The 12,542-nt window shown below is 37.4% G+C and overlaps 1 protein-coding gene across 1 annotated transcript in view; it reads left to right on the top strand.

The window, feature by feature from the left end:
- LOC107659890 (inactive phospholipase C-like protein 1) overlaps positions 1-12,542 on the top strand; it is a 76,350-nt gene that overhangs the window by 46,517 nt on the left and 17,291 nt on the right. The window contains exon 2 of the mRNA XM_016448989.1: positions 10,380-10,994. Coding sequence (XP_016304475.1) covers positions 10,380-10,994 — 615 coding nt within the window. The remainder of the gene's footprint in view (positions 1-10,379; positions 10,995-12,542) is intronic.

Raw genomic sequence — 12,542 nt, 5'->3', positions numbered from 1 at the left:
ACGGTGAAAGCCGATCCGGCGATCCACAGCGTGAAGTTGTAGTATTTCCTCAGCAACCAGCACGGATCAGCTCCAGGCATGACGAAGCAGATATCGTCCTCTTTTGGAAGGCCAAACAAAGTAGTTTCGCTTTCACACCGAATCACACAGTGCCTTCACGACATGGCGGCGGCAACAACAATACTACAGCGAGAATAAACGCTACGCCTTCTTTCTTTGCGTGAACATTTGGGCGGCGTTATGCAAATCTTCCCACATAGCGACGTAGACATGTGGGGGCGTGTTAGAACGAGCCGTTTCAGGTAGGCGTGGCTGACTCTTAACTTTTATAAAGAATATCTCTTTGGATTTGAGACTTTAGTCTTTGCAACTTTACAGATCTTCTTTATGCACCAAGAGCTTGTAACACTCCAAAGAGATAGGAAAAATTGAAATCGCATCATATGACCCCTTTAAGTCCAGTAGAGATCATCAAAGTATTAAAGTCAGAGTAAAACCGTTCATAAGTCAAATTTCTCAAAATGGTTTAACATTTCTACAAACTTTTAGTTATAGTACTAAACCGAGAAAATTTTATATTTATGACATGTTAGATCGATTATATTAGGGTGATGATGCATCTGTGTAGGAAGTAATAAACCTGTTTCTTAATTCCAGAACAGACAGGTATAACAGACAGAAGGTTTAGTGAGTGTAATCATATTAAAGTCCTGCAAGTTTTACAACATGCATTTAATTATAAAGCAATTTCCGAGTGATGAGTTAGAGCATTGAAATCTCCATATAGCTGCCAGCTGTTATTAGGCAGGAGTTATTCAGATTGTACTGGAGTATTTTTCTTTCGTACTCTGCTGTACAATTAAATTATTTCTCAATATTGCTTAGAAATGTGAAGGGTAACTACTAGATTAATTTCATTTTACTAGATTACACAACCCTTCCTCTATATTTGGCTGTTTTTTGGTGTTTGATAATCTCTCTTTTGCAGTACTCATATTTGCTTTAACAACACATTTCATTCTTCAAGCTGTTTATAGACAAGCTCAATGTCAGGAGATCAGCTCTGCCTCACATTTCTGCTTGTCATAATTCTATTTTGACCCACACATCAGCATTTTCAATTAGTTGGGCGGTATAGGATTGATGGCCGGCTAAACTCATTGTTGGTTAATCCATGAGCGTTCCCCTCTAACCCTGCTAAATCACTGGCTCTCCATCCGGCATGGATTACCCCGCAGGTCTCATGGGGTGGGAGCAGCGTGCCTGCACTAATCTACTGCTTTCTCAGAGCTGGGATCATTAGCTGGATTGCAGTGCTGTTTCGTGGCTTGCTTGGAGCCAGAGTGGATTACGGTCAGCAGCAGGTGTTGTCCCAGTTGATGAAGTCATTGGTACGGGGTGGTATTTTGGGGTGGCGTTAGTGGACTCTGTTGTGAGTGGGTCAATGAGCTGATGGTGGAAATGCTGTGCGCTTAAAGGGATAGTTCACCTAAAAAAATTCAACATTTACACCTTCACATCATTCCAAACCTTTCACGTCAATGATTTTCTTTCTTTGTTCTGCAGAACACAAAATAAGATCATTTGAAGAACTACTTTGGACCCCAGCGACTTTTAGTTTGTGGACCAAAAAACTCTGAGACTTTTCTTTTCCAAATTATACTGCTATCAGTATCGGGCCTGATACTGCGCTCCTGTACTCGTACTCATTAAAATGCTCCTACACCAAAAGCGGTTACTACACAGCTTGAGAACAGTGCTGCGTCCAGACAGAAACACCAACAACAGAACAACAGAGAGTAGAATGGAGTTTTTAGAGATTAAGGATGTCTTTGAAGTACATGTAAGTAATTAATATAATGTTAAACATTCAATATTCACGCATGTATAGCTGATGAGCACGAGCTGATAAGCAAAGCACACTGAGTGGATTGAGCGCGGGGCAGCACAGATGCGCAAACTTGTCAAGCGAATATCCCTTTCTCACAGACATTGTAGTTCGGTCGGATATGTAAAAAGCAAGCAAGTAAAACAATGCACAAGTTGCTAAAGTTACTTGACAGTAAGGAGAGCGAGCAAGAGAGAGTGTTGCGCATGTTTTGCTTGCTTGATGTTAATTGCATTACATGAGTCGCTTTGGAATATATGACAGCACTTTTCATATGATAAATATGTTCATATGAAAATATGTACATCGCTGTTACAAGATTTATTTATTTATAACGGGTGGTTCCCTGAATTACAATGCATTTTAACAGGCATAATTAAGTGTGAAAATAACTTAAGGAAATATCTGTTTGCTAAATGAAGCCAGCTAACATGATTCATATTTTTTGTTCTGTACCCAATATTTTTAAAAACTACAAATGCTATGAAAATACAGGTATCCGTATCAGCAAGTAGCCTACCAAAAATAAAAGTATTGGTATCGGACTCATTCTGGAAAAAGTGGTATCTGTGCATCCGTGCAAAATATATTCTTTTAATAAATGGTATGATATGATATAGCACTTTATTGTCAGACGAGTCTGAAATTTTTCTTGTATGACAATATCTATGTTTACAACAATCAGCATCCTTTAAACAACAACATGCACTTCATCCACACAAGAACAAAACGAATTATACATTACACTCCCTTAAACATTACATTATACCTTACCCTCCTACTACACTTATATAACTACACCATGTTCACAATACTCTTGGTTTTTGATTAAGTATCTTATTGAACTCTAGGATCGCCTGATGCACAAAAGAATGCTTCAGCCTAACTTTGTTGAATCTTGGGACTCTGTACCTCCGGTTTGATGGTAATAATTCAAACTCATTATGCAGGACATGATTAGGGTCAGAAACGATATTATTAGCCAGTCCTAACAAATTATTATAATAAGCTGAATCATATAGCTTCTCAAGGGGCTGACCTACAATCCTTGAGCTAATTTTTAATTGATTGAACAACTTTGTTTTTAGCATAACAGACAAACTCTTATACCAAATGGAGTTGCAATATTGCAGTACACTCATTATCACAGACATACAGAACAACAGAAGTATCTGCTTTCTTACTCCGAATGACCTAAGATGACGAAGAAAGTAGATTCTCTGCTTTGTTCTTTTACAGAGAGCATCAATATGATCTTTCCATGATAACATATTGTCAGTCATTACTCCTAAATACTTGTATGTTTTAACCTGTCTGATTTTTCCATTATGAATAAAAACAGGCATTGTATAAGTATCAGATGTAGACCCAAATATAATCTCTTCTGTTTTACTTGTATTAATGACCAGATCATTGTTCTCGCACCACTCTACCAATTTAGTCACACCCTGTTGATGAAACCCAGGAATGTCCCCATCATTCAACACAGATATTAAAACAGTGTCATCAGAATACTTTAAAATGTACTGATTTAACATGTCAGTTCGACAGTCATCTGTATACAAGGTGAAAAGGATGACAGAACTGACGCAACCTTGGGGTACTCCGACATTTGTTATGATAGCGGATGACTGGTATTGAATGCAGAAGAAAAATCTAAAAACAAAGTTCTTATAGCTGTATTGGATTTATCTAAATGTTTAGAGATAATATGCACCAAAGCAGCAACTGCATCTTCAGTACTACAATCTTTTTTTATAGGCAAATTGCCAAGGATCAAGTCTATCTTTAACCATCCTAACTAAGCGCTGAAGTAACAATCTTTCAAGACATTTCACAATTACTGAGGTAAGGGCTATTGGTCTAAAATCTTTATATTCTCTTGGACATGGCATTTTAGGTAGTGGTTTTATATATGCTGTCTTCCATTACACAGGGACAGTGTGTGTCAACTGAAGCTTGAAATACTGATTGCCACACCGGAGCCAATTCATGTGCAAAATGCTTTAAAAGACCTGCACTACATCCATCTGGACCAACAGATTTTTTTCGTATTTATAGACTGAAACGTTTTCCTAACATCCTCAACTTCAATAAAATTTCTGTCTGATGATGATGGAGCCACAGTATCTATTATTTAATTGCATTTGACATGTGTACCTATTGATTCAAATCTGGTAAAAATGGTATTTAATTTATTCCCAAAACGAAATTCATTATCAATTACAATAGATTTGTTCGAAGATGACAATCCAGTCATTGTTTTCATGATGTCCCAAACCTTTTTAGTATTATTAGTCTTAAAGGCTTCCTCCAAACGCCTCTTATGAACTTATTTTGTTTCTTTTAATGTAGTTTTTAACTCTCTTTCTGTTTGTTTAAATACTCTAATATCCTTATTCCTAAATGCTACTTTCCTCAAATGTATAACTTCTTTACTACCCTTAGTCACATATGGTTTGTTATTTGGATAAACTTTAATCTCTTTTGTAGGCATGACCAGCTCCACACAGAAGTTAATATAGTAATTTAACACTGTAGTTCTTTCATCGAGTGAGCCTTCCTGAAAAATGTCCTAATTTGTCCAATTGAAACAGGCTTTCAGTTGTTGTATACTTTCATTCATCCACAATCTAATCAATTTCTTTTCTGGTTTACTTTTTTTAAAGTTTTGTCTGGTACACAGGAATCATATGTACTACATTATGGTCAGACTTTAAAATTGGTGGCATACTCTTTGACACATAAGCGTCCTTGACATTCACGAAGCACTTATCAAGAATATTGTTATTTCTTGTTTGAGTCTTTACATACTGTTCAAATCCTGGCAACAAAGTCTCCAATTTGCATTGGTTTAAATCGCCCAGCACGATCACGGGCACATCTGAGTAGCTGAGCTGTAGTTCGTGAACATGGTCCGCTATCAGGCTGGCTGCCTGAGATGTTTTACCGCTGGGCGGAACATATACTATGGAAAGCCGTTGTAACATTTAATCTATAAGCCGTACTAGTATCTATTTTCATGGTACTAGTACCTATTTTTTAGATACTAGTATCTTTTCCATTAAGTACTAGTACTTATTCATTAGGTACTAGTGCTTATTCTTTAGCTACTAGTGCTTATTCTTTACGTACTAGTGTTTTTTGTAAAGTTACTAGTACTTATTCATTAGATACTAGTACTTAATCATTAGATACTAGTACTTATTCATTAGATACTAGTCAATGTCTGTAGCACCAGTGCTATATGTAAAAAAAGTTAACATACAGCCCTGGTATGATATTTATTGTTTTTACTGGAGGAAAAATAGGAAAATAACAGACAATAAAATTGGTGTCTTATCTCCATGCTGCCACTAGAGGTCACTCGATGACCAACAAACACATTAGGCTACTATGTTTACGGAATTACAGTGTTTACAAAACTGACAAAAATACGTTTTCTATGTGTTTGTGTACAAATAATTGTTTCTTTTCTATGTGGTTTCCTCAAAAAAGTACATCCATCTTCTTGTTTCTGTTTCCTGTCTAATCTCTCTCCTATATGTTGCGGCTCATTAATATTCAACATACGATTACCATACTGGGCAGAAATGCTAATTTAAAAAGTACTAGTATCTATTAAGTTCAGGATATCTCTGGTCTAAAAAGTTACTAGTAACTAAAAAATAAGTACTAGTTCTATTTTTTCTTAACAAGAAGAGTATAATTAAATACTAGTCACTATTGGAATAAGTACTAGTAGCTAATGATTAAGTACTAGTATCTAATGAATAAGTACTAGTAACTTTACAAAAGACACTAGTACCTAAAGAATAAACACTAGTACCTAAAGAATAAGCACTAGTAGCTAAAGAATAAGCACTAGTACCTAATGAATAAGTACTAGTACTTAATGGAAAAGATACTAGTATCTAAAAAATAGGTACTAGTACCATGAAAATAGATACTAGTACGGTTTATAGATTAAATGTTAAAACGGCTTGCCATACATATACCACGAACAGCAAGATACAACCAAATTCTCTGGGCAGATAATAAGGTCTTAAAGTCATGCCGAGAATTTCCACATTGGGATCACACACCTTGTATTTTACTGAATACGCTCGGCACCATTTATCATTTATATATACACAGATGCCACCTCCTTTACTTTTACCCGAAACTTTGTCTCTATCAGCTCGTACTAATGTAAATCCAGGGACCTCAAAGAGCGAGTCAGGCATTGTAGACTGCAAACAACTTTCCGTAAAGCAAAGCAGAGATGCCTCACGAAATTCATAACAGTACCTTATGAACAGTACCTACAAATAAATAAATGATAACTAATTTCATATATGTTTGGAATGACTGGAGGGTGAGGAAATTATCACAGAATTTATCCCTTTAACCAATCCACCCTGTCATACTGTTATGGAGAGCATCATCATAATGTCAGTTTTAGTTTCTGCAGTGCAGGATGGCTTGGGTTGCTTGTTTTTAAAAATAATAATAATAATCAGGCATTCATTTGTCAGTGTACAATTATGTTACACTAATACTGTTACTTGGTGATTTCACCAAGAAACTTTTTTCCCTCAAATGCAAGTCTCAGCAGAATTTTCTCAACAGACTGCCATGTGATTAGCTCTTTGTTTGCTTGCCCAGTATTGCTCAAAGCTAACGACTCCTTTTGCATAAATACTGCATTTGCAGCCTCCGTTATCTTATACCATTTTAACATTACCATTTTAATTTAACAGTTTGCTTAGCCTGCTAAAACTAGGAATATGCAAAACTTCATTTTCTTAAAATTGACAGCCAAAGACGTCACTCTGAGCGTGTTTGGTTGTAGAGATGTTTTTTTGTTTAAAGAGGATGAATGTAAATTTGCAACATTTCCATGAAGCTTTTACTGTGTAAACAGTCTAATAGCAACTGTTAACATTCTAATTAAAGCTAAATATCACTCTATACACTATAGTGTTCAAATGTTGGGGTTGGATAGTTTTTTATGTTTTGGAAGTCTTTTATTTATTTGAACAAATTTTAAAATGTAATTTATTCCTGTTATGACAAACAAAGCTGAATTTCACATGACCCTTCAGAAATGATGATGATTTGGTGGTCAAGAAACATCTCTTATTATTATCAATGTTGAACAAAGTTGTGCTGGTTGATATTTTGTGGAAATTGTAATCATTTTTCAGGTCTCTTTGAGAAATTGAAAGTTTGAAAGAACATAATTTATTTTAAACAGAAAACATTCTAAAAGTCTTTACTTTCACTTTAAATTAATTTAATGCATCCTTGTTAAATAAAAGTAGAACTTTCTAAACTTTTGAATGGTAGTTTTACTATACAAAACAGAAAAATTTAGACCTTGCTAGTTGACTAATTGTTGCTCATCCTTAGACATATCTTCTTGCGTTTGTCAATATCTGTGAATAAAATATTCTTGCACAGCCTTCGATTTGTGAATTTGCTCTGTTGCCTTCCTTCCAGTCCAGAGTGTTTGTATTAGCTTTAAGCAGATGGCAGTAGTAAACACTGTGCTGTGTGAAAGAGTTTAGCATCAGGCAGCATTGAAAAGGTTCATTGAGGACTCTGTAGTAGAGAAGGCTGATGTCATTGTTGGTTTTAGCTGCCAAAGCTGATGAGCTTTAAAATGCCCTTTAAAGGGCAGGGGCTCAACTGTTATTAAAACCAGTCAGGTCTAGTAGGAATAGACCAAGGGTTATCCCCTCAGTCTGAACCGTCACCAGTGCCCATACTGGCGCATTTTAATTCTTACTATTTTCCCTCGTCACTCCTCATTTTCTCCTCTGTCCTCAGTTTCTACATCCATCCAACCTCCAATTATTATCTCCTTCTCTCTAGTGCTTGTGCTCTCCTTCCATTCTCCTCCTCTTTCCCTTGATTAAGTGGAGATGGGAGCACATCTAAATTTAACCACACTTCATCTTCCAGCTCCCCCCTTGCTGTGTTTGATACTTCTGTTATCCCTCTCAGACCTACGGTGGGAAATTGCTTATAATGTCTGTGTAATTTTATGTTATGGAGGAAACAAGTGCATTTTACCTACCTTCTAGGTTTTCCAGCAGTGTGTGTGTGTTTTGTTGCACTTCTCCCTCCATCTCATTAACTCTTTGTTTTTTTCTGCCACCCTTGCTATGTTTCTTGCTTTTTTTTCATATTCCTCAGCTAACACTCTCTTACAGTCCTTTTCTTTCCTCACTGGTAGACCCTCCATTCTTTGTTCAAAAAACACAAAAAAACAAATGTTTAAAAAAAACCCAAAGCAAAATGAAGTGCGCTTAGGGGGATTAAGTCTGATAGATGCCCTTTTAGGCTTGAACGATACATTAAAAGCTTTGCAGACTTGTCGTCATGGTTTCCTGGAGAACCCTGATTGTTAGGAGGCATAGATGGATGGACAGATTTTTTTTGCCTCTCTCTCCTGGTGCTCTTGGGTGTCTAACCACTAAAGCTGCATTTTAGCCTTGCGTGGTCATGCCTGCTAAACTGCACACTGTGCTGCCTGGCTCACCCTGATTGCTTCAGCTCCGCTATCACAGAGTCTGCTTAAACACCTGCTGACCTGGATTCACAGCGGCACGCTGTCGGCTCGTCATGCAGGTTCTGATCCAGAAGCATGGCAGCTTTGAGGAATGGAGTCTGCCAGCTGCATAGACAAACAGAGACAAATGATCATGTCAGAGTGCTCAGTGGCTGCACACTGTACTCTCTGACCTGACCTCATCCACTGCTTCTCTGGTCTGAATGTCAATGGTTTTGCTCAGCTGAAGGACTCAGTAATTTGTGCTTGATTCTTCCTTGACTGAAAAAGAAGTGAATTTTGATAATAAAGAAGCAGAATGTGAATGTGAAACTACACTGTAAAAAAAATAAAATACAAAAAATAAGAAAAAGCGAATAATGTCCTGACATAAAATTACTGTACCAGTACGTTTTTTTTTTTTTATATGGACATTTCCTTCAACCCTGAAACACAACACATTGCAATGCGTATTTTCAAATACAGGTAAAACATCTGTGAAAAATCAATACGGAAAATTTCCCCATATTAAATTGGGCTAAATTGGTAATTTGGGCTGTATTTTTAATTAATTAGTTTTTAAATTTTCTAAATGGGTCAGTGGTTCTTCCCAATGCAATAAACTCGCTGACATGTGTTGTGGGTTGTTGCCAGGTTGTTGCAGACGTTTTCTAGGTGAATTCAAGAGTGTTGCTAGTTGGTATAGGATGCTGGAAGTAGTTGCTAGTTCCTTGCTGGCCACAAGAGCTCACCACCCAAGTTCTGGTCCCTAGACAGATATGGTTGAGTCTTTGGAATTTTTTTCTGTCCATTTTATTGTCTGCCAGGTATGTTTGATTTGAAAAGTAATAGTTATGAGTTATGCCACATGCAGAGAAACTGAAGACTTTCCAATGGGATTATTCATGTCTTGATTATATAAAGCCCAACTTTGATATTTGGTATGTCTGAAGTTCTCTCTGCGTATTTGTTATGAGAGCCAGTCTGATTAGTGCCAAATGGCTTGGGGTGGAAATCCCAGATTACACATTCTAACTACTGCAATGACATAATGTGTTTCCTTTATGAGGCTTTGTTGTGGATTCATTTTTAGGTATTAGGATATATATATAAGCCAGTGCTGCAAGCACACATTTTTAAACCAGCAACACCCCTAGCCCCAGCAAACATAAACCTTTTATCTCTTTTCTTTTCAGTAGGACAGGCAAGGTAACACTTAGTTCTGCTATCATTTGGCTTTTGCTGTTTTCTGTTACTCAAAAATGTATTTCATTATTTCATCACTCTTGAGTCTCCGGAGTGAAATGCTTGAAAACGAATGACTGTTCTTAAAATGTTACTGTGCATGTCTGAATTGCTACATAAGCTTTTTCAGCAACATATTATATTACCAAATCATCTTATTTGGAAATTCTGTAAAATTTTTATATTTCCAAAATTTCCGTATTTTTTCTTTATGAGGCCCAAGATTTTAGGTTTTGCTAGGTAAAATTAAGTAGACACTTAAGTCACATGAATAGACATCAATAATTTAAAATTACAAATACAGAATTAAAAATAGAATAGAAGAATAGAAGGATTTTAGCAGCTCTGGCAATGGCAATACACAGCCCAGTGCTGCTGGTCTGTGATGTAATGTAGGATGTGGTTGGTTTATTATGAATAGGCCAGAGGAAGGGCACCATAGCTCATTTGGCTTGGATGACATGAAGCTCCATTAATGTCCAAAATGTGCCTCCATTGTTATGTGCAAAAAGTTGTTTGAGGCTGAAACATGCCTTGTGTTTAAACTTAAACTTACAGACACAAAGAGCTTTCTATGGTGAATGAGACAATTTCCATCTTTCTTTGTTGCTAAGATGCTTTACTAGAATAGCACTATGTAGAATGACATAGAAGTTTTCATCCTTTGTGGTTCACATAGTGTTTAATTTTTTCTTCATTTTTTCCAAGGACCCTTCAGTGGCCAAGGTCAGTGGTGGAAGAAAGAAAACGGTTTCTTTCAGCAGTATGCCATCAGAAAAGAAGGTGAGCAGTGCTGCAGATTGCCTTGCCTTCATGCAGGGTGGCTGTGAGCTAAAGAAGGTGCGACCCAACTCGCGCATCTACTCAAGATTCTACACTCTGGACTCTGAGCTGGCCTGTCTCCGTTGGGAACCCTCCAAGAAAGATGGTGACCGAGCTCGACTTGACATCTCTGCCATCCGTGAGGTCCGCACAGGGAAAAGCACAGAGACCTTTCTCCACAATGGCCCATCAGATCACCTCGCTGAAGAAGCAGCCTTCTCCATCATTCACGGTGACGAGTATCAGTCCCTTGACCTGGTTGCACTCTCTGCCGATGTGGCCAACATCTGGGTGACAGGGTTGCGGTACCTGTTGTCTCACCCTGGTGCCATTGGTGGAGGGGATGGAGGGGTGGGAGAGGGCAGTATTGGGAGCAAGATGAGGTGGAACTGGTTGGCGGCAGAGTTTGCACTGGTTGATGAAGACGGACACGAAATTGTGTCTGAAGATACGGCAGTGGCCACCATCTGTAAACTCTGCCCTGGCATTAAGGAAGCAAAGGTAAAACATTCTCTTATAATTCAATTTATAAACCACAAAATCTTGCATTTCATGACCAAATGGGTTCAGAAAAAGCCAAACAGTACTGAATGCCTGAATCAAAAATGCATATACTGCAATGGTTTTTATGTAGGACAAATAAAATAAGAATCATGCTACTACAGCCAGAAATGTGAACAGGCAATATAATTGTTGTTCCAGAGCTTATCTCTCTGTATCATTACTTAGCTTGACTTGTTAGCCAGCCCTGCTGAGGTGCACAGCAATTGTTGGTTTTTCAATTTGGCAGCTGTGACAGTAGTTTCATGCATGTGTGTTTGTGTGTGGACTGGACAGCTGGGGACAGGAGGTGGAAAGAAAAGCCACAGGGCCAAGTCTCCAAGTCTTTGTGACAGCAGGTGTGAGACATCTGCTTCATGTGTCTAAAGAGACAAGTAAAGGCAAAAAGGGCAAGCATTGAGGAGCTAACTATATAGACATGACTCACTTTATGCTAATCTTGAAAAATGCAGGACACCATCTAGGCCCTGTGTAGAGCTGCTGTCCCTGAATTTGTATGACTTGTGACATTTTGTCTCTCAAGATTCAAATTACTATCTGCGGCAAGCTGCTTATTTAATTTGCCTCTGGTCTGTGTAATAGTTTTTTACTGTTATTGCTCATTAAAGGGGACGTCGGATGCCCATTTTCCACAAGAAAATCAAAACGGCTTGATAATTGAGATTGTTTAGGTTTTTGGGGATTAAAAAATAGGAGTGAATGGATTTTTATCATTGTAGGGTGTTTGTGTCCACACACTGCTAAGACATTTATATGCAAACACCAAAAAAAGTGAATTTTGCATCTATTGTCCCCATTAAGTTTCAAAGTTCTTTTCAAGGAAGAAAATCTACACCCCAGCATTTCTTATTCGAGAAACAAAACCTAAAAAACTGATGAGACAGGCTTAAATTATAAGCAGATGATAATTACTGTAGACTGCCGAACTCTCAAGGCCTTGGTCATCAATAACCCTCCGTCACCTGACAGTAGTCCTTATGTTCTTTTGTTTATCATTTAGTAGATACTTTAATATCCAAAGCAAGGCATTCCCCCAGGAACAAGTACCTTAGTTGATTAAAGTGTTTTAATCCTCTTCAAATCACACTTTAACCCCTTAACTATCACCGTCCGGACGCTTGGCTCTCTTTTTTTTGTTGTCCTTTTTCTCTATCAAATATTTTTGTAATCATCTATAAATCATATATCATTTGAAGGCTTAGAAGCCCAAGATTCATCCTGTGAAAACCCTTTTGAAATCGGACATTGCGTTACCATAGAAATGGTACTTTAAAATATTTTGGCGGTCTTCGCCCCTTGGCGGTGTCAAGTGTCATATTACAAAATGCATTACGCTCTTTTACAATCAAAACTTTATAATCTTGACTAAAAACTCTATTTTGGGATAGAAGTAATATTGACAGAGAAATCTAGACATCTGTGACAGAAAAATGCATTAAAAAATTTAATAGAGTTTGGATGGCACCCGGTGGCTGTTTGTGGTATAAC

This window comes from Sinocyclocheilus anshuiensis, unplaced genomic scaffold, assembly GCF_001515605.1.
Source record: "Sinocyclocheilus anshuiensis isolate Anshui unplaced genomic scaffold, SAMN03320099.WGS_v1.1 scaffold1409, whole genome shotgun sequence".
Classification (NCBI taxonomy): Eukaryota; Metazoa; Chordata; class Actinopteri; order Cypriniformes; family Cyprinidae; genus Sinocyclocheilus; species Sinocyclocheilus anshuiensis.
The sequence above is the reverse complement of the archived record's forward strand: the minus strand, read 5'-3'. Positions and strand labels throughout refer to the sequence as shown.